This window comes from Schistocerca americana, chromosome 1 (genome assembly GCF_021461395.2).
Source record: "Schistocerca americana isolate TAMUIC-IGC-003095 chromosome 1, iqSchAmer2.1, whole genome shotgun sequence".
Taxonomy (NCBI): Eukaryota; Metazoa; Arthropoda; class Insecta; order Orthoptera; family Acrididae; genus Schistocerca; species Schistocerca americana.
The window spans coordinates 34,818,629-34,841,832 of NC_060119.1; the positions used below are offsets into that span (position 1 = coordinate 34,818,629).

The 23,204-nt window shown below is 39.3% G+C and overlaps 1 protein-coding gene across 4 annotated transcripts in view; it reads right to left on the reverse strand.

Moving 5' to 3' along the window:
• Window positions 1–325: 325 nt before the first annotated feature.
• The window catches only part of LOC124546611 (phosphofurin acidic cluster sorting protein 2-like), a 676,573-nt gene continuing 653,694 nt past the window's right edge, over window positions 326–23,204 (reverse strand). For 3 of the 4 annotated variants that reach the window (XM_047125049.1, XM_047125052.1, XM_047125050.1), the window contains exons 18-20: window positions 14,276–14,374; window positions 2,269–2,385; window positions 326–1,770 (exon numbers count right to left, since the gene is read on the reverse strand). In XM_047125049.1, coding sequence (XP_046981005.1) covers window positions 1,652–1,770; window positions 2,269–2,385; window positions 14,276–14,374 — 335 coding nt within the window. In that variant the 3' untranslated portion in view covers window positions 326–1,651. The remainder of the gene's footprint in view (window positions 1,771–2,268; window positions 2,386–14,275; window positions 14,375–23,204) is intronic. The other variant, XM_047125051.1, reaches the window with a different exon arrangement.

Below are 23,204 nucleotides of genomic sequence, written 5' to 3' on the forward strand. Positions count from 1 at the left end.
AGATTTGAAGAAAATAGCTGTTACAAAATTCTTTCTCCAACAATATCTCCTAAACAACAACTGAATTAATGATTATGGGAAGAGAGAATGAATGAAGATATCAAAAAGTGTGACAAAAAAATGGGACATTAATTTGGTTCAGAGAACAGGACTGTACAAGTAATTCTACAAACTGAAATTTGTTAATATAGTCTGCCAGCTTCAATCTTGCACAACATGTAAATAATCATGAACAAATTTCTTGCCACAATAGAATACATTAACTCAAGGTTTTGGTTTCCACACCTTAATAATGGACAGGCCAGGTATAGCATTAAATAAACAAAATAATAATAATAATAATATTTAGATATCACACTTCCTTAACATAATTTAATTATGACTGTACTTTTAGAGCAATATGGCACATTGCAATAGTTACATAATACTTCAGTACATTTATTTGGTTTTTATGTACAAACCACAATTCTTTAATTATTTGCGACAAAATCAGATCCATGTGTATTAAATACAAAGTAGCTTTACAATAAAAAAATCACATCAGAGTAATAAATACAGTAGTATAATTTCCTAACATTTGACTGCACTGCACAACAGTTATGTCAGGAACTGGCAAGTCTTGATTCTGCTGAACACAAGTTGGTTCACTTGTGTAATAAGCACAGGTTTATTGTATTTTCTCCCATGACTAGTTCATGTTCCACTGTTTGTACCAGTTGTATCAACAATTATATTTACAATTTACAAATCTTAATCACATCAAATGAAATATTTACAAGGGAGAAGATAAATAATGACAACATAATTATCAACATCACACTGATAACTCTTCAAGAGCACACACACATACAGTAAGAGCATTCAGCTGACAAAGTGCACAACAGTAAAGATTCGCACAGACTGTGCTCCTTATAAAAATGTGTACCAATGATTCTGGCTTGCAGTATTGCACAGTTAAAGTTTTTGTAATAAATAATAGCAATTCACAGATCAAATCACCACAATGAAATCAAACACAGAAACTCGGTTTTGAATATTAACTTTTCCAAAGAACTAATAATATCAGATCTTTTTGGTTTATAAACTTCAATACACGAAGACAAATGTGCAATAGTAACAACAGTTCTAATATGTTTTGGTACCACATATACCAAAATGTGTATTAGTTTATGTATTATTAGCAGTCTGTATATGATACACCATGTATTCCTCAAAAAATGTGGATAAAAGAAATATTGTCATTGATATTCTTTAGTCACTTTGTAAAATACTGAGAATAGTATTATATTTGATTGGCACATGACAAATGTTTTAGTGATGTGTATGAGTGATTTACATATGAACTCTGACACTCTCATCCCCATCATTATACAAACAGCACAATTATGCAAATGAAAGCCTTATGAAACACAAAATTATTGCAAATGCTCATGCAATCTCTCTCTCTCTCTCTCTCTCTCTCTCTCTCTCTCTGTAGCACACTCTCTGTCTGTCTCTCCCTCTCTCTCTCTCTCTCTCTCTCTCTCTCTCACACACACACACACACACACACACACAGCCTGCCATTAATAGTCACAAAAGACAAGTGATATATTCAAAACATGTGGTACAAACAGGAACCAATATTGCCTGTGCCCTTGTGTCTGTGATGTTACAGAGCGGGCTCTGGGAAGTTAAACAGAGTAACTGGAAAATGCTTGATGTGCGTTTGCCACTGTGCTGACAGTTGAAAAAATTTCACTGCTGACCATTCTGTACCATCAATACATACTGAAACATAAGAAAAAATATCATTAAAATATTGTAGGCATCATATTTTATCACTAATGACAAATTTTAATATTAGTATAATGTAAATTCTACAATGGATAGCAAGCAGGCACTCCAAAAAAGCCATAAAATTATTATTCTTGAACTTAAGCACCATTTCTAATGCAAGTTCTCTCTCTCTCTCTCTCTCTCTCTCTCTCTCTCTCTCTCTCTGTCTCATTCATTCACACACACACACACACACACACACACACACACACACACACGAACACACACACACACCTCTGCAGGCACACCACCACTCAATGGCAACTTGCTCACCTCCTCACTCCCATGGACTCCTTACATAAATTCTGATCAATGCCCCCACCATATGGTACATTCCACTGCTTCCAGGATTTTTCAGATTAAGTGTAATACAGTGAATAATTAAATATGTTAACGAGTAAAGGGAATTAACTCTGGACACAAACTGTTCATTTGCCACTTGTCACATACCTTTCAGTGGAATGTTGTGCGTTTTTGCTGAACAGATGAGTCTCGATACACCATCAACCATCTGACTCTTTGCTTCACTTTCTTTTTCTTTCTCCTTCTTCTTCCCAAGTCTCATAACTGCATAAAAAAGTGGAACATAAATACAAAATGAATTAGAAGTTGAACCTAAGGCGTCACTTGTGCATAAAGCAGTTTCACCTATCAGAATGTGTCTTTTCACTGAATTATTAAAATGACATATTCTGATAGAGTAAAGTCCTTTACTTCATCAAAAATTGTTCTTATTTATTTTATAATAGTAATGAATTTGATTTCAATATAATAGGGAAAAATATATTTAAAAACAAAAATGATGTAACTTACCATACGAAAGCGCTGGCAGGTCGATAGAAACACAGACAGACACATACATTCACACAAAATTCTAGCTTTCGCAACCAACGGTTGCTTCGTCAGGAAAGAGGGAAGGAGAGGGAAAGACAAAAGGATGTGGGTTTTAAAGGAGAGGGTAAGGAGTCATTCCAATTCCGGGAGTGGAAAGACTTACCTTAGGGGGAAAAAAGGACAGGTATATACTCGCACACACACACATATCCATCCACACATATACAGACACAAGCAGACATATTAAACGGCAAAGAGTTTGGGCAGAGATGTCAGTCGAGGCGAAAGTGCAGAGGCAAAGTTGTTGTTGAATGACAGGTGAGGTATGAGTGGCGGCAACTTGAACTTAGCGGAGATTGAGGCCTGGTGGATAACTGGAAGAGAGGATATATTGAAGAGCAAGTTCCCATCCCTGGAGTTCAGATAGGTTGGTGTTAGTGGGAAGTACCAGTGCCTTCAAAAGTGAAGAAGTTGTGGGTCAGGATGAAGCTGGCTAAGGTAATGAGGAAAGAGGTTTTAGGTAGGGTGGCAGGAATTTCTGACTTCCAGCCTTGCCTCTCAATCCTTCTTAAAAAACCTTAATCCTACTCCCAACATCACCACTGCTAAAGCCCAGGCTATCTGTGATCTGAAGGCTGACCGATCCATCGTCATTCTTCCGGCGGACAAGGGTTCCACGACCGTGGTACTTGATCGTCGGGAGTATGTGGCTGAGGGACTGGGTCAGCTTTCAGACAACACCACATACAAAGTTTGCCAAGGTAATCCCATTCCTGATGTCCAGGCAGAGCTTCAAGGACTCCTCAGAACCTTAGGCCCCCTACAAAACCTTTCACCTGACTCCATCAACCTCCTAACCCCACCGACACCCCGCTCCACTACCTTCTATCTTCTTCCTAAAATTCACAAACCCAATCATCCCGGCCGTCCCATTGTAGCTGGTTACCAAGCCCCCACAGAACGTATCTCTGCCTACGTAGATCAACACCTTCAACCCACTACATGCAGTCTCCCATCCTTCATTAAAGACACCAACCACTTTCTCGAACGCCTGGAATCCTTACCCAATCTGTTACCCCCGGAAACCATCCTTGTAACCATTGATGCCACTTCCTTATACACAAATATCCCGCACGTCGAGGGCCTCGCTGCGATGGAGCACTTCCTCTCACGCCGATCACCTGCCACCCTACCTAAAACCTCTTTCCTCATTACCTTAGCCAGCTTCATCCTGACCCTCAACTTCTTCACTTTTGAAGGCCAGACATACCAACAATTAAAGGGAACAGCCATGGGTACCAGGATGGCCCCCTCATACGCCAACCTATTCATGGGCCGCTTAGAGGAAGCCTTCTTGGTTACCCAGGCCTGCCAACCCAAAGTTTGGTACAGATTTATTGATGACATCTTCATGATCTGGACTCACAGTGAAGAAGAACTCCAGAATTTCTTCTCCAACCTCAACTCCTTTGGTTCCATCAGATTCACCTGGTCCTACTCCAAATCCCATGCCACTTTCCTTGACGTTGACCTCCACCTGTCCAATGGCCAGCTTCACACGTCCGTCCACATCAAACCCACCAACAAGCAACAGTACCTCCATTATGACAGCTGCCACCCATTCCACATCAAACGGTCCCTTCCCTACAGCCTAGGTGTTCGTGGCAAACGAATCTGCTCCAGTCCGGAATCCCTGAACCATTACACCAACAACCTGACAACAGCTTTCGCATCCCGCAACTACCCTCCCGACCTGGTACAGAAGCAAATAACCAGAGCCACTTCCTCATCCTCTCAAACCCAGAACCTCCCACAGAAGAACCACAAAAGTGCCCCACTTGTGACAGGATACTTTCCGGGACTGGATCAGACTCTGAATGTGGCTCTCCAGCAGGGATACGACTTCCTCAAATCCTGCCCTGAAATGAGATCCCTCCTTCATGAAATCCTCCCCACTCCACCAAGAGTGTCTTTCCCGCCGTCCACCTAACCTTCGTAACCTCTTAGTTCATCCCTATGAAATCCCCAAACCTTCTTCCCTACCCTCTGGCTCCTACCCTTGTAACCGCCCCCGGTGTAAAACCCGTCCCATGCACCCTCCCACCACCACCTACTCCAGTCCTGTAACCCGGAAGGTGTACACGATCAAAGGCAGAGCCACGTGTGAAAGCACCCACGTGATTTACCAACTGACCTGCCTACACTGTGACGCATTCTATGTGGGAATGACCAGCAACAAACTGTCCATTCACATGAATGCACACAGGCAGACAGTGTTTGTTGGTAATGAGGATCACCCTGTGGCTAAACATGCCTTGTTGCACGGCCACCACATCTTGGCACAGTGTTACACCTTCCGGGTTATCTGGGTACTTCCCACTAACACCAACCTATCTGAACTCCGGAGATGGGAACTTGCTCTTCAATATATCCTCTCTTCCCATTATCCACCAGGCCTCAATCTCCGCTAATTTCAAGTTGCCGCCACTCATACCTCACCTGTCATTCAACAATATCTTTGCCTCTGCACTTCCGCCTCGACTGACATCTCTGCCCAAACTCTTTGCCGTTTAATATGTCTGCTTGTGTCTGTATATGTGTGGATGGATATGTGTGTGTGTGCAAGTGTATACCCGTCCTTTTTTCCCCCTAAGGTAAGTCTTTCCGCTCCCGGGATTGGAATGACTCCTTACCCTCTCCTTTAAAACCCACATCCTTTCGTCTTTCCCTCTCCTTCCCTCTTTCCTAACGAAGCAACCGTTGGTTGCGAAAGCTAGAATTTTGTGTGTATGCATGTGTCTGTGTTTCTATCGACCTGCCAGCACTTTCGTATGGTAAGTCACATCATCTTTGTTTTTAAATGAATTTGATTTCATATTGATATAAATAAAACTTTTGGCACAGCTTGTCAAAATGAAAAGAATTAATATCTGAGTTTGCCAGTGACAGGTTTGTGCAAAATTATTTTAGTTTTCTGTCCAATTGAAATTCACACTGTCCAAAAAGTCACTCGCTTTAATGGTAGTAACATTCAACATGTTATTTCGTTGTACTCACACAAAATTATGACTTTGCTGAACAGATGAGAAACACTATATTTTGCTGCACACTGGTATGGAATGAAGTTTTTGGTCTGACAGAGTCAGGACTAAATAATCAAAAATACATTTCTGTATTACCATAGTCCCCTTTTAGAGTGCACTTCAATGTTGGGGTCTAATGGTAGAAAGCGTAGGGTTCCAACCAGCACTAAGCTGGAGTACCAGATGCCTAATCAGTGAGGTTGTCTCCAATTTGAATACATATTGCCTCCTTTATATTGCAGTCCCAGAAAGACAAAACAGGGAATATAAAAGTGGTCTTTTCCTACATTATGTGATGACTTATGCTAAGGCAATGCTCTGCTATTGCAGATTAATTTCGTTTTCAAAGGCATGGTGTCCATTGCAACAATCTTCTACTGTGTGACACATTAGGCCAATAAATCAAAATTTTATTGGTACAGGCAAATATGCAGAACTCATTAAGTCTGATGTTCCAAGACAACTACATCACAGTAAATTACAGGAAACTAGCAAAGATGAAACTGGAACAATTATTACATCATTAAATAGTAGAGACTCCCCATGGGTATGGTGAAATTTCAAGCAGGATTATGAAAATTAGTGCACCATACATTAGTTTTGTACTCAGTCCCCTGCGCAGTGTGTCTTTCAGGTATGGTAACTTGCATCACAAATTGAAATACTCTTTTTACTTTATACTTATTTTATGAAATGGATGAAAGAGGTAAAGTAGACAATTACTGGCCAATTTCTTTGCTACCATTGTTTTCAAATGTTGTTTAGAAAGCAGCATATACAAGAGTAGTGGCACATCTCAGTACTCATAATTTGATTTTAGACTCACAGTTTTGCTTCAGGAAAGGGGTATTAACAGAAAACACAATTTAGTCTTCTTTGTGTCAGGCACTATTAGAGCTAAACAATGGGTTGATGGCAGTAGATTTAACAAAGGTATTGGACCATTCAGTACTTCTGCATAAGTTGGAATAAAAGCAGAAGGTTGTCCAGTGTCTATAAAAATGGAAGAGGTTTGAATTTGACATGGGTCATGTATAGTAGCGGTGGGATGAGGGGCGAGTGAGCCACAGTGTGTGTTGCTGTTCTTGATATACATCAGTGATCTGCCACTGAACATGACATGACATGACATTCCCTCTTAGCAGATGATATGTGTTATCTTGCAAGGCAAGAAACATAATAAATGATGTAACTGGCATGGTAAGCAGTAACAAAAGCATGTAACTGTCAGAGAACAAATTAATACTTCAGTGCAACAAAATGAAAATCATACAGCTTTTGACATAGAACTCTTGTCAAAGAGAAATTTTATTGTCCCAAGACAGTCAGTCAGTGAAGTCACCTATTTTAAATTGTTAGGACTGAGGGCAGGATGGAACACTTTCTCGGAAGTATATTATTTAGAAGTAAAGGAGAATAGCAGAGCATCGAGTCGTCGAGAGGCACACGAAAATGAGAATGAAAACTTCACTACCTTTCAGGAGAAATCCTTTGACGAGCTAGAGTACAAAAACAAACACACGTGTGCACCTACATTTACTCTGTGCACTCAGCAAGAATATTATTAGCTTAGAAAAGGGTGATCATACTGATCTGCAGTGACAGTTTGCGAACTTCATGTAGGCTGTTGTTCAGATGCCTAGGAATTCTAGCTCATTCCTGTTCATATACTTCCATTATCAGAACTGCTGTTGGCAGTACTGTCTCAGTTCAGAAGAAACTGCGACATTCATTCAGTGAACACTAGACAGAAAAATGATATGCAATTGGCTAATACTTCCTTAGGCACTGCACTAAATGGTGTTTACTATTTAGCAGGTTCCAGCAGGAGTGAAAAAAATGAGTGATAACCTGAAGTATTAAACGACAAGGTGAAAGGCTTCATTGTAGCACACTTCTTCTATTCTGTGCAGGAGTCCCTCACAGTAGTTGAGAACTTTTTCTCTGTAATGTGTTATTTGTTTGTATATTACCCCACAATTTTTTCATGTTTTATTGATTCTTTAATTTATAAATTTTTCTTGTCAGCATTCTGTAAACAACATACTGACTTGTTCCGTGACAAGGTTGCTGTGGGTCACATGGATACACTGACACAAAATCTGATAAACACTTTTTTCCTGAGGTGACAGGTACCACCAAATTCCTCAGTTTGGCAAATGGGCAAAAGATACATTTAATGCTGTGTCTGTTAAGTATTCTTCTGTTTCCTGAATAAGCATCACGTCACTAAAGTATCAACATTAATGACTACTGATGACTCGGCAAGTTCAGTTCTCAGAGATAATCTCAGGTTTTTTTCTGTATTGGAAAGACAAGGAATGGGGTTCACTCAGCCTCGTGACACTGAATGGAAAGCTGCTTTGTAATACAAGCTATAAAGCTGGCAGAAATGCTACTGAAGTGGCACTGAATATAAGGCTAGCACCAAACTGAGAGACACACAACATTTATTTTATTCAGCACTGAAGCACAGTAAGATTGGTGTTTGCCTTTAGGCAGAAGCACATAAAGTAACTGTGGCTCAATTATAAAACAATATGGTGTATACATGCAAACTGAAGTGACAAATGAAAATTTCTGCCGAGGCTGGAATTTGAACACGGGTGTCCTGCTGACTGGACAATGTGCTCACTGCTACGCCACCCTGGCACAGTGGTTCTTCGCAACTACATGGACTATCCTAGCACGCCTCCCCCTCAATCCAAATTCCCATTCACACCTCAGCCCACTTTGCGCTTCCCCTAAATCTGAACAGCATCACAGACGCTTTCCAACTGTATTGGAATATCATCTCAACATTGAACAAAATGGCGATCCTGCCTGAAACCTGAGCGTAGGTGACTTAATCAAATCAAACTATATGGTTCCAGAGACCTTTCCAAGACTCACACATCTATGATGTATATAAACAGACACAATAGACAAATGAAAATTTGCAGTATGCACGCAGAATAACGTAGCCGCGAGACGCGCAATCAGCAGGGCACGTGTTGGGAGAGTGATAATGGTTGAGGTTACCGATAGGCAGTGCAGGGGAAATGCCGAGCACTGGAGGGGCAGTGCCATTCTAAACTGAAGCCTACACTAACATTTTCTGCAAATACTAAGTGAAGCCCCTCCATGCCCACACTTGCACGGTGACCATTCAGAAAGTTCTGTCACCTCTGCTTCAGTTAGTATCTAAAAAGTAGTGCCATTCAAAAAGTTCTATCATCTCTGATTTGGTTAGTATCTAAAAAGAATTCCAGTGAAAATGCAACAAAAATACTGATTTATTTTCGCCTGAGTTCTATATCATCTGTAACTTTCAGAGAATGAGTGTAAATCTTGAGTAAAACTTACACATTTCTCTTGTTCCCATATTAAAATTAGCTTTTTGTGAAAACACAGTCGAGTTTACACAGTATTACTTCACTAACGTGCTGTGCAGATGACACTGCAAGAGAATTTCGAAACAATGGTTTATTAACTGCGGAGATGTAAGATCAATAGCTTATGAAAAAGCACATCCTCGGTACAAAAATAAATGTGTAATGTCTTCACTTCTGTTGTTCCAAAACCTGTAGCATTTGTTGTTTCATCAGCTATTGTTGGGCCTTAAAAATTACATTCTTTCATCAAAAAAGTGTGTAATTAGTGCAATAACACGGTAGATAATGAAGTTTTGCACTATAATCGTTTGGCAAAATACTCTCCTGCATGCTACCATTTGACAAAAACACATTTTGATATCTCAAACCAGTTACGAAATATGAGGAATGGCTACATCACCGGTGCATGTGATTGCAGATGAGTGTGCTACATCAGATCAACTTTCTCGAGATTTGTAACAGATAGAGACCTCCACAAAGTCTAGTTCAATATCTCAGCTAAATTTCGCACAAAGCAACATATTATGTATATGTATCAAATGCAAAATCATAGTGACCCCTATTTTTCATTGCAAACTTTTTCGAATTTGGACCAGTGTCTTACTTACGTGCAAATATCGCAATAACTATGACCAGTAATGAAATTATGGGCTCATCATCATGAAGCTGGAACAGTGCTTCAGATAAAAACTTATCACTATGCATCAGCCACTGTACTGTGTGTGGACTATACCAAGACCGGGATTCAAACACAGATCTCCTGGGTAGTTATGCTGGTCACTACACCATCCTGGATTGAGGGGGGTGGCGTGCTAAGGTCATCCTTGCAGTTGTGCAAAATCACTGTGCCAGGGTGGTGTAGTGGTTAGCTCATCTGCCTAGTGTGCAGGACACCCAGGTTCAAACCCTGGCCTCTGTGCAAATTTTCATTCATTACTTCCATCTGCATGTACACATCATAGGTCTTCGAGACTTGAAATGGTTTCTGTAACCATATAGTTTCATTCATAAAACAGTAACTGGCCAGACACTGCGTATGTGCCTAGCTGAACAGCTTATGATGAGAGGGTATCTCCACAGTACACAGTCTCTGTAAAGATACAGCAGTTATTGTATAATAAGAGTAAAACAAAGCATAGGGCTATTGATACAAGCCAAAGGAAATGTATTTGGCTTTCAGAAAGATAGTGAGTCACACATTCAGTGACTACTACAGGAGGATCTTATCAAAAGAGCTTTCATAATTACTAACAAAGGTCTGGTCGTATGCAGAGCATGTCAAGTGTCCAGATGCTGGTGGACGGCATAGGAACTGAAATTGTACATCGAGACAGCCCTGAAGTTACAGTAATTCTTCACTTGCAAAAAGCATCTGTGCCAGTATCACATGTACACTAATTAGTAAAAGTACAATTACAGGTTGTATCAAATCAAATTTGTGACTAGAATGAGTGTTTCTTGGCAGGTAGGAGATGGCATATTATCTTAGATGGAGAGTCCTCAACTGACACAGAAGTAGCTTCCGGCGTGCCTCAGGGAAGTGGGGGACCCTTGCTGTAAATGTTGCATATTAATGATCTGGATGATAAGGGTACAAACTCAGCAGTTTCACTCATGACACAGTTATCAATTATTGTCTGAAAAAAGTAGCACAAATACTCAGTCAGATCTTGATAAGATTCCAAAGTGGTACAAAGATTGGCAACTTGTTTTAAATGACCTGAAAAGTAAATTTTTTCACTTCATAAAAACATAATATCCTATGACTACAACATGAGTCGGTGACAATCTTTATCAGCAAATACATACATGCAACAGTCTGTAGGAATACCAAATGGGATGATTACATAGGTTCAGTCTCAGTGAAGCAGGAGGTGGACTTCAGTTCATCTATAGGATACTGGAAAACTACTATGAGTTTGTACGGGATATTGCTTACAGAGCAGTCTTGCAGCCTATCTGAGAGTATTGCTAAAATGTGTGGGACTCGTATCAGATAGGACTGATAGCGGTATTGAATGTGTGCAAACAAGGGCTGGGTGAATGGTCACAAGTTTGTGTGACTCACAGGAGAGCATCACTTAGATACCTAAAAACATGAACTGGCAGACACTTGAAGGTAGGTGTCAGTTATGTCTGGAAAGCCTACTTCCAAAGTTTTATGAAACTGTATTGAGTGAGGAACCTAGAAATACACGACAATCCCATACATACTGCTCCCAAAGGGACTGCAAAGATCAGATTAGACTAACTACAGCATGCACAGAGGTATTTAAGCAAACCATCTTCCTCATAAGTAATTGGAAGCGGAAGATATCTTGATATGTGATACAATGGGAAGTACTTTCTTCCATGCAATTCACAGTGGTTTGTAGAGTGTAGATGCAGTTTGTGTCTCTTCATATTGTTCAATTAACTGGTCTCACTTGAGCTGGAATGTTCAGTGAATTTATTTCTCTGAATAGTCATTTTGTAGGAAAACCATCCTCAGATGCTGAAGCTCACCCAGCAAATTGTCATACAGAACCAGCGAGCACAACATACCACTGCATTGTGTTGGGTGACAACAACTTGTAGGCTGCAGGTGTTGTGCTTTTTTGTACAGGCCAAATAGTTTGTGTTGACTTTCCCTCAGGTGATTCTTTTTAACAGCCCAGACATTAATGAGGTTTTGTTTTTTATTTTGCTTATGGCCAACATTCAACAAATGTTGCAACCACCTTGAACATAATAATGTCAGTAAAGTGCAAACATTATAACATGGAAGACGGTTGCGAGCATAAACAAACGAGAACTCAGTCTGGCCGAGGTTCGAGGAGCAGAGTGGAAGAACGCGCCCTGCCTCCGTCCCTCAGGGCTGGAACCCTACATCCATGTTCTGTGCTCCTGGGAAAGCAGAACTGGCATTGTGATCATAGGGATCATCAATTCCTTCTGCTGTCGTGAGGGATGTACTCAAATCCCATCATGGATGAGGATGTCTTTTTCAGTCCTTTTAAAATAAGAATGCACACAGAACATTCAGTAATGGCTACAGTGCCACTGTTTGCTGAGGTTCAGCTGGTCATAAATGTGGTCATTCAGGCTCAATTTCACTGGTATTCCCCAGACTCTTTCCATTTGCTTAGTATTTCTCATGATCTCCATTACATTAGAAAGAGAATATTATGTATGAATCCATGGCCAAAAAGGAATTCTTCTAAAAATAGAAGACCCACAGCTAAACTTATAAAAAAAATCTGCTTTGACCAACTTAAAAAACCTTGTGACAGTTTTATATTGTTCTCATATCCTCTTTTTATTTCCCTCCAGTATTCTTTCACCTTTTCACTGCATCCTTTTCTTTCTTCAGATCACTTTATACCTGTCCTGTTATTGCTTCTACCTCAGAATCCTTCTAATTTTAATACTTTCCTTCTGAAAATATCTTTTTCTTTTTGCTCCTTCTCTTATGTTGTGTATTTTTAATCTTTTTTGTCTTCTCAGATCTAGGTTGAAGTTAATTTTCTTCCCAGAGATACTTGATGACTCATTTGTCAGCCTACTTCCATTCATCCTTTATAAATATCCAAAAAAATATTGGTCATCTTTTCTGTATTCTTCTGTTATTTTTTCATATTTAATCACCCCCAATTTTTCGGTCTTCTGTGCTACTTATTGGACCTAAAATTTTCCTCAGGATTCTACACTCTAATATTTCTAGTTTGTCTAATTTGTAATTCAGTGGTAGGCATACACATGTAGAGGCATTCTGGTTTCACTATTCTTTTGTAACATATTATTTTTGCATTTATTGATATGCACTTTTTATTGCAAATGTTTCAGGAAATTTTACAAAATGTAAAAAGAAAAAAAAGGAAGCAACTAGTGAGATCTGAACAAATGCTATTGGTGAATTTATTAACAATCTACAAATGTTTAGTACTAAACAGCACTCAAAACCTTCTAATCTTCAAAGGCTTTTTTTTAAGACTTCTATCATACTGCATTAGGTAACTGATGTCTGAGCACTGACCTTCAAATTCTGTTAAGTATGAAGAAGATCAGAGAGGGTCACTCCGCAATGTTCCGATGTCAGTACTGTTGATCGTTAATCTTGATGAAGTAAGTTGAGCAACAAAAAACATTTTTCGTATCAAAACTCAGTCAGCACAAGCTTGCCAGAAGGTGGTGTTACACTGAACTACTACTTGACTGAGGATCTTGGATGTTTCCATTCCATGCAGGCATACTTTATCTACAAGGTATAGTGATACACCAAGAGACAATAATGTTATTCACACATTCATCTCCATAGAAGATGGTCTTTGTAGTTATACATCTTGGAACAGTTTGTATAATTCCAGACTATGCCCATTCGCTATGGACAATTTTCCTAAATTTCTCTTTCATCCAGATCAGTGACCTATGATTGTCAGATACTGTTGCACAAGCTCTTATGAGATGGACAAACATCCCCTGAAAATCACTTGTTTTAGCCTTCTCCTGTGTATGAGTGGTATGGATACTTGTGATCATAATATACAGTGATGCAGGATAATCTCTTCAACATCAAGTCAATATATATTCCATTTGCATATAGTAGGTCCCCTTCTATAACAATAATAGGAATTTGCTTTCTTGAAGTCCAAGTAATTTGTACAAAGAGTGTGTACCTAGCTCTACACACACACACACACACAGCCTTAGTTTTAACTTATTTTTTAACTAATTGGCATTCCTGATTTTGTTCCTTATGTTTGTAACTTGTTACAAACTTATACTACATAGTACCATAGAACAGGATGTCATATGAAAACATTTTTTGTTTCTTGTTCTATTGTAGATGTGTACACGGCTCATGGAAAACAGACCTTGCTCAGCAGAAATATTTCCCACCAAAGAAATTCAAAAAAATGGTACTAAGCATTAGTACAATGAATTAGCAGGCTTGGTTACAGGTATCAATCCTGAGATGGTTGGTGTGAATGCCGAAAATGAGGAAATTAATATTGTGAAAAATGTCAAATATTTAGTGAACTATGTTTCTTCAGGCACCACCACAAATTGGGAAACTGGCAAAAGAATATAAGCAGCTTGCAAATTATACAGCTCACTCTGTTTATCATATACTGCAGGGCAGAATTTTTGTCCACTACCTTCAAAGATAAACTGCACAGCACATACCTTGTCCCATTATTGACATATGGATTAGAAGTAGTGACACTGACCCAACCAGCCAGCAGTCTTCTCCAGGCAAATGATATGAAGTTCCTCTGCTTGTGCCTTCAGAAAATCAGGAAGAATAAAATAAAAGAGCAACTTTACCTTGAAAGGAACCTAAGAGACAGAATAGAGATCAAAAGTCTGAAGTGCTATGACAAAGGGGATGGCTTTGAATATATTTTATTTGGATTCTATTTTAATATATATAATTAATGGGCATAAGACCTACAAGAAGAGATCACAATGTGTGGGACAAAAAAATCCTCAAAGGCTCTGGAAAGTGAGTATTGTAATGAACTTAAACACACATTTAAAAAAGTTTTGCATCACCAGAGTTGCCAGAACTCCTGAAAATACACCCCAGTTCCCAGAACTCCTGAAAATAGACGTTGACTGTGGATATTGCAGCACAGACACAGTCCCTTTGACTTTTCAGAGATGTCACTAAACCCACCCAAAGATGTAAGCAACCATGCACAAGCAGCGCCTATTAGATGGAGGGGGTCCGACAGATGATCAGTTCCAGTCATTCCATGGAGGAGATACAGAGAAAAAGGAACTGTCAATGACACGCCTCGCTCAGGCCGCCCAAGGGCTACTACTGCAAAGGATGACCGATACCTACGGATTATGGCTAGGAGGAGCCCTGACAGCAATGCCACCATGTCGAATAAAGCTTTTTGCGCCGCCACAGGACGTCGTGTTATGACTCAAACTGTGTGCAATAGGCTGCATGATGTGCAACTTCACTCCCAACATCCATGGTGAGCTCCATCTTTCCAACCACAACACCATGCAGCGTGATACAGTTGGACCCAACAACATGCCGAATGGACCACTCAGGATTGGCATCACATTCTCTTCACCAATGAGTGTCGCATATGCCTTCAACCTGACTTTCATCGGAGACGTGTTTGGAGGCAACCCAGTCAGGTTGAATGCTTTAGACACACTGTCCAGCGAGTGCAGCAAGGTGGAGCTACCCTGCAGTTTCGGGGTGGCATTGTGTGGGGCCAACGTACGCCACTGGTGGTCATGGAAGATGCCGTAACGGCTGCACTAAACACGAATGCCATCCTCCGACCGATAGTGCAACCATATCGGCAGCATATTGGTGAGGCATTCGTCTTCATTGATGACAAATTGCGCCCCCATCGTGCACATCTTGTGAATGACTTCCTTCAGGATAACAACATTGGTCAACTAGAATGGCCAGCAATTTCTCCAGACATGAACCGTATCGAACATGCCTGGGATAGACTGAAAAGGGCTGTTTATGGATGACATGACCCACCTACCACTCTGAGGGATCTAAGCCGAATCGCCGTTGAGGAGTGGGACAATCTGGACCAACAGTGCTTTGATGAACTTGTGGATAGTATGCCATGACGAATACAGGCATGCATCAATGCAAGAGGAGGTGCTACTGGGTATTAGAGGTACCAGTGTGTACAGCAATCTGGACCTCCACCTCTGAAGGTCTCGCTGTATGGTGGTACAACATGCAATGTGTGGCTTTTATGAGCAATGAAAAGGGCAGAAATGATGTTTATATTGATCTCTATTCCAATTTTCTGTACAGGTTCCAGAACTCTCGGAACCGAGGTGATGCAAAACTTTTTTTATGTGTGTATTTATGAATCAACAGAACATGCTGTGCAAGGTTCATGTAAAATTATAGGAGTGATCAACTGGTTAGTGGTTGTGGTGTCCACTCTCCTTTTCTTTAATCATACTTGCGAATGAGGACTATCGGTTACACATGTCACTGTTAGCAAAGCAAAAACTAGTTTTACTGAAAATATTTTTCTTTTGGTGTAACTCAAAATTTCAGGACAGGATTAAATGAATAGTTTAGATAAATATATTTCTTCAAGTGTCTGCTGCTTCACAACTTTTAGCATTTTGCAATTTTTCAAATGGCTCTACTTTCTCCTGTCCGCAGTCAATTGCAACAACGATTACCGAACTACAAAGAGTAACTAAAACAAGTAGAAAATATTTATGAAACAGGATAAAGTGGTGCTAGTGTCATATCTTAATGAGGAACTAGAAACATTTAGCTCTGGACAGGCAGATGTAGTGCTGAAGTTTGAGAGAATAGTTGACCATGAAGTAGACAAATGTATGCCTAGTAGAACTATTCATAATGGGAGGGACACTCCATGGTATACAGCAACTGTAGATAAACAGAGACAACTGCATAACAGATTTAAAACAACGTATAGGGCTACATATGTAGAGATGTTGACTGAAACACATTTGGCTGTCAAGAGGGCATTGTGAAGCCTTCAGTGACTACCATGGCAGAATATTATCAAAATATCTTTCACAAATCTCAAAGAAATCCTGGCCATATGTGAAGGCTCTAAGTGGCACCAAAGTTAATGTCCAGACACTCATGGATGAGGCACAAACTGAAACTGGGAGCAGCAAAGCAAAAGCAGAAATGCTGAACTCCATTTTCAAATGTTCCTTTGCAAAGGATAATCCAGGAGTATTACTCCAATGTAATTCTAGAATAGTGTCAGTGGTATTGAGACATAGCTGCAATCATTAAAACTGAATAAATCTCCAGGGCTCATGGAATTCCTGTCAGATTCTATACTGAATTTTCAGCTAAGTAGCCCCTCTTTTAACCATTAACATACCTTAGATTAATTGAACAAAGAAACAAGCCCAGTGGTTGGAAGGAAGCGCATGACGCACCCATCTATCAGAACGGCAGCAGAAGTGATGCACAAAACTAACATCCAATGTCTTTAGCATCCATTTGTTGTAGAATCTTAGAACATATCCTGAGCTCAAATATAATGAGGTATGCTGAACAGAATGACCTCCTCCACAACAGCCAGCATGGATTCAAAAAAACATCATTCATGCAAAATCCAACTTGCACTTTTCACACACATCATTCTGAAATCCATGGGTCAAGGCAGAATCAGATAGAATCACTGTTTCTTTACATCGTAAATCATTTGACTCTGTACTACATGTATGTTTATTACCAAAAGTCGAGTGTTCGGGATATCAAGCGAGATTTGTGACTGCACTGAGGATTTCTTGTTGGGGAAGATGCATTATATTATCTTGGATGGAAAGTCATCAGCAAATGAAGTAACTTTTGGATGTGCCTCAGAGAAGTGTGTTGGGACTCTTGCTGTTCATGTTGCATATTAATGTGCATGGGCTCAATATTAATACTAACCTCAGAAGTTTTTCAGTTGACGCAGTTACCTATAATGAGGTGCTACCTGAAAAAAGCTGCACGAAAATTTAGTCATTTCTTAATAAGACTTAAAGTTGGTGCAAAGATTAGCAACTTGCTTCAAATGTTCAGACATGTAAAATTTTGCATGTCACAAAATGATGACTACAATGTCAATGTGTCAAAGTTGGAATCCATCAACTCATACAAATACGTGAGTGTAACATTTTGTAGGAATATGAAGTGGAGCAACTACTTAGGCTCAATCATAGGTAAAACATATGACAAGAATTCAGTTCATTGGTAGGATGCTGGGAAAATGCAATTAGTCTACAAAGGAGATTGCTTACAAAATGCTTGTATGAGCTGTCTTAGAACATTACTCAATTGTATGGAACCCATAGCAAACAGGGGATACTGAACACATACAAAGAAGGCCAATATGAATGTTCACAAGTTTCTTTTAGCCATGGGAGAATGTCAAGTAGATAATGAAAGAACTGAAGTGGCAAACAAATAAAGAGAGATGCAAACTATCCGGTCAAACTACTTAGTAAGTTTCAAGAACCAACTTTAAGTGATGAATTTAGGAATATACTTCAAACCCCTCTGTATCGCTGCTGTGGTCGGGAAGACAAGATTAGACTAATAACAGAAAACACACACACAGGTGTTTACATTTAAACTATTGTTCTTCCTACACTCCATACACGAATGGAATGGAAAAAGCCCTAGTAACTGATACAATGGAAAGTAACCTCTGCCATACACTTCACAGTGGTTTGCAGACTATGGATGCAGATGTAGTTCAATCTTCTAGATGACTAAATAACTATTGCCATGGCCAAAGAGTCACAAAACTAAGACTCCTGAAATAAAATTTTAATAGAAGTGTAATGATAATACTGTTACTAAAGTAGTCAGCTACAAAAGGCATCTGTTTGCATACTCCTCATTTAAACCCATCTGGTGAACACAGATATTACATCCCCTGAAGGCATTAACACCTTTCCTCATTTACTTTCAACCAAGACATGAAGGTAAACACTGAAAAGAAAAATATTCTAGGAGGTAAACAATCTTCCATCACTGGAAAGATTGATGCAATTTGGCCATCAAATTCTGAAGAGCCTAGAACACTACATAAGGAAGAATCAGGGTTTCCTTACTATTTCCTGATAAGGTCTAGAAAAAAACACATCTGCCATGCACACTGCCTATCAATACTTCCCTGAAGGCAGGTAAACTTAAACAACAGATGGCTGTATTAAACAGACACAATATACTCATGTTAGCACTTCATGAAACTACATGTGGAGGTCAGAGCACATTTGAATCAGAGGCCTTATAAAGAAAACCCAGCCATAAAGACTGAACAGAAATTCACTACTCTTGGAACAGTTTTGAATCCAAGAGAATCCGTAACACATTATCCATTCACATCAGAGCAAATACCACTTCTCTCATTAGGTCAGCAAATAACATATATACCACCGTAAATGCACACACACCTACTACTCGACTTTGCCTCCTGCAGTCATTATTGGAAACATGCAGTGGCATTACAATAAACACACACACATTAATATTTTTGACTGTCTTATACCCTGTGGAAGTCCTAACAATTTCATGAGCAAGTTGTCTGGTTGTTAAAATAGCAGAGCATAGTCTGATCAGTTTATCAGTTTCGAGTGCAGAGCAAACACATGAGCCGACAGAAGCACCCTGGTCGACTAATACCCAGGAGCAGAAAAATCCAGGACGAGTTGAACAGTTTTGGGAAACACCAGAAAATGAGACATCAAACAAACCAAAGCACCACATAAAACTACTTGTAGGAGGTTTCAATGCACAGGTCAGCACAGAAGACAACTGGAAGAGAATAGAAGGAATATTTCCCACACGTAAATCCTACAATAACAATGAAGAAAGACCCATCACCTTTTACAGACAATTCAATTTAAAACTTTTTTCAGAAATTCACCAAGGACAAAGAAGACCTAACACACATTTAGGCTCATATCAACTGATTCATGAGGCAATAACCAAACAAAACCACAGAGGAATCATGAACATACAGGACAGAAGAGGACTAGGCATAATCTCTGACCACTTTTTAACAGAATTCAAGCCAAATTTCAGCCTAGAAGACCAAATCCCAAAGTTCATTCAGTTGATACAAAACTTTTTTGCAAAATGGGGATGAATTTGTCACAAAGGTTGACACAAAGAAGATGGGAAATTGAGATGAGATCAGAGAAGCAATTATAGACATGGTAAAAGAACTAGAGCAACCACTGAGAAGACAAAAATTGATGGTGGAACATGTGATGAAGCAATGGAACATAGACTAACAGCTTGAAAAAATGTACATCCTTACAGGGGAAAGAAAATGGAGCACAATTGCTGAGGTCTGAAAACAGACAAACAAATTATTAGAACAGAGAAATGAAATTATGACAAATTTCAGACAGAAAACCTCTAGGATCTTTTACACAGTTTTCACAGAAGAAATGACAAAGTACAAGCAGATGAGCCCTGACTTGACTTCAAAGATTCAACAGGCATATGAGGGAGCAGTTAATACTCCATGTGCAATTTGCTTAGAGGGCAAATGAACAAGACTTCCCTATTCAAGGTCTGGCACAAGAGCAACAGAAATTTTTGAGCTAGTTCACTCAGATTTGTGTGGGCCGAGGCAAACAAGGTAATTGGAGTAGCAAAATACTTCTTTATTTTAATTGATGGCTATTCCAGGAAAGTATCTGTATATACTCTCACAAAATAAAAATTAAGTACAACAGCTGATTTGAGACTTTAAAAAACTAGTCAAAAGGCAAACTGGGAAAGGATCTGCACTCTGTGTACAGATAATGGCACTGAATATGTGAACAATAATCTGAAAAACATTTTCGGACAGGAGCAAATATGACATCAGACTACCATATATGCCATATACATCAGAATGAAATGGAGAAGCTGGTCATTATAAATATACAATCGTAGCAAAAGTGAGATGCCCACTCTTCAAAGCAAATTGGGCAAATAAATTCGGTCAAAAGCAGTCTCCACTGCAGTCTACTTAAATAACAGATTTCAAAATAAGGCACTCAAAAGCAAGACTCACTCTTGTGTCTATTACAGAAATCAAAGTTCAGACATTTTAATAGCTACTGTTCATGTGAGTGGTATGCTAATTTTCAGCAACAATTTGCAAGAGAAAGAAGTTTTCACAAACAATTTAAGCTGAAAGATCTTGGTGAAACCACAAACTGTGCAGGTGTCCAAATTACTAGGAATCACAAAGAAAGTTATTTATAGATAAACCAGACTTTCTATGTGAAGCAAATTCTCAATTAATTTAATATGACGGACTGTAAATTGATATCTATGCCAATGGAAAATAATGGAGAGCACACTCATAACATGGGTCAAAAACAGGGCAAGATCAAGAAGATATGAAGAACGTAACCTATTGCAAATTTAATGTAAGCTCAGTTAGGAACAAGGCCTGGCCTAGCTTATTTGATAGGAAATGTTAGCCGTTTTTGTTGCAATCCAGGCATACCACATTGGCAGCAGTCAGAAGGATCTTTAAATATCTAAATGTATGAAGAATATAAAGCTATTGTTTTCTACAACAGAGGACTGTCACATAATAGTTTACTGTATGCAGACTGGACCGGAGATTCTGAAGACAGGAAGTCAACAACTGGAAATTTGTTTAAGTTTCAAAGAGAAGGAATATCCTGGCAAAGTAAGAAACAGTCAACTGTAGCCTTATCCATGACTGAGGCAGAATATATGCCCCAGAACTTAGCACATAAGGACACACTGTGACTTCCGAGGTTAGACAGCGAAATATCTCCAGACCTCAAGAAGGATCCTATCAAACTATTATGTGACAGCAAAGAAGCAACTGACTCGTCCAAGACTAGTGTCTACAAAAGTGAAACCAAACACGATGACACAAGGCACTGTTTTATAAGAAAAGAAAATAGTCAGCCCAAGTCACTGTGATGCACATACCTTCAGGCCAAATGCTAGCAGACATGATGACAAAACCTATGGAAAAGCGTTGGCATCATCTGCTCCTACAAGAATTTGAGCTGAAAATGTAGGGCTTTTTTTTCCGAGGCATGATTCTAGTAGGGGTAAGTGAATTTAGAATCTATGCCTCACTTCTGTAAATATCTTCTGCATTGCTATTGGCACACTTTTCTTTATTCTGTGGACAGTGAAGTTAGTGTAACAGTGTTTAACTTGTTACCGTGTATAATAAACATTATAGTTGCAATCAGATACTACCAGCAAATTACTCTAACTGAAACACTTCAAAAAATTGCAGCTAAAACCAGATTACAGATATCATATGAGAAAATAGAATATATTGAATACAAAAACAGTAGGGGAAAATATAGACAAGCACAACATGGAAACATCGAACGAGTATTTGGGAGAATGGATACAATCACATGGATCAGATGACACCACAAGTAAATAAAATAATTAGTGTACAAACTCACATAAAACAAATATAATAAAATATCTGTAGCATTCTAGGCAAAAATTAGACACTACACAACAGCAATTAAACTGGAAGCACTATACAGATCCGAATGCCTTATACTGAAGAATAAAGATGAAGAAAAAGAACTGGAAAAGAAAGAAAGGAAAATAATCAGAAAATTTTTGTGGACTGCAAAAGAATAAAGACAACAATGGATGAAAAGGAGAAATGTAGATTAATGCCAACCTCAAACCAGCTACCATCCACACACGCTCCTCCCAAAAGTTTCCACCCCTCTGTCCTACCTCTTCTTCCTATTCTCATCTCCCACCCTGTTTATTTGCAGCCCTCTGCCAACACATCCACCTGTCTTTCCCTGCTCCTCTCCTTTCTGCTCCTTTTTCCCCATCTCCTTGTCCCACAACCTCCTGATGCTGTGCCTGTTGGTATTCTAGTCCCTCCACACTCCACCAGACAGCATTCGTCTCTCTCACCATCATAAACTACTATCCCTTCCCCTTCCTCTTCCCTTCCCCCTGCAGACTGCGACTTGCATACCACATGATAGTTGCATTCCAGCCTGAAATGCTGGAGTTGGCAGCCACGTGTGTATGGGATGTGCTTGCTTGTGCGTATGAATGGTGTGACTCTCTTTTACTGATGAAGGTAGTGGCTGAAAGCTGTAAGTAAGTGTCTTTTGATTGTGCCTGTCTGCACCTTAACATGTCTTGTTTGTGGTAAGCAGCAATCTGTCTTTTCCTACATTGTTGAAATACAGAAACAATAACAGACGTGACAAGGAAGAGGAGATTAATGTTTTATGGCCATATTCATAGAATGAATGATAATATCTTCTTCATGGGAGGTTCCACAGTCAGATATTTATTGAATCATTGAGGCAGTTTTTCTGCTTATACTGTTATTTATTTAATTTTTCTTACACCCAATTTTGACTCATGAAGCCATTTTCTAGTGAAAATCGCTATGTTACCAATACAAAATAAGAACATAATGGTGTGATGGTAAATTAGCTGATGAATTGTTACCTTTAACTTTGTCAAATATCTGAATTGCTATCTGTGTCTTCATCCTTATTGGTTTACAAAATGCAGCTGTATTTCATTTTATGACATTTGGTGGAAAATGCACAAAGATATAATTTATTTAATTAC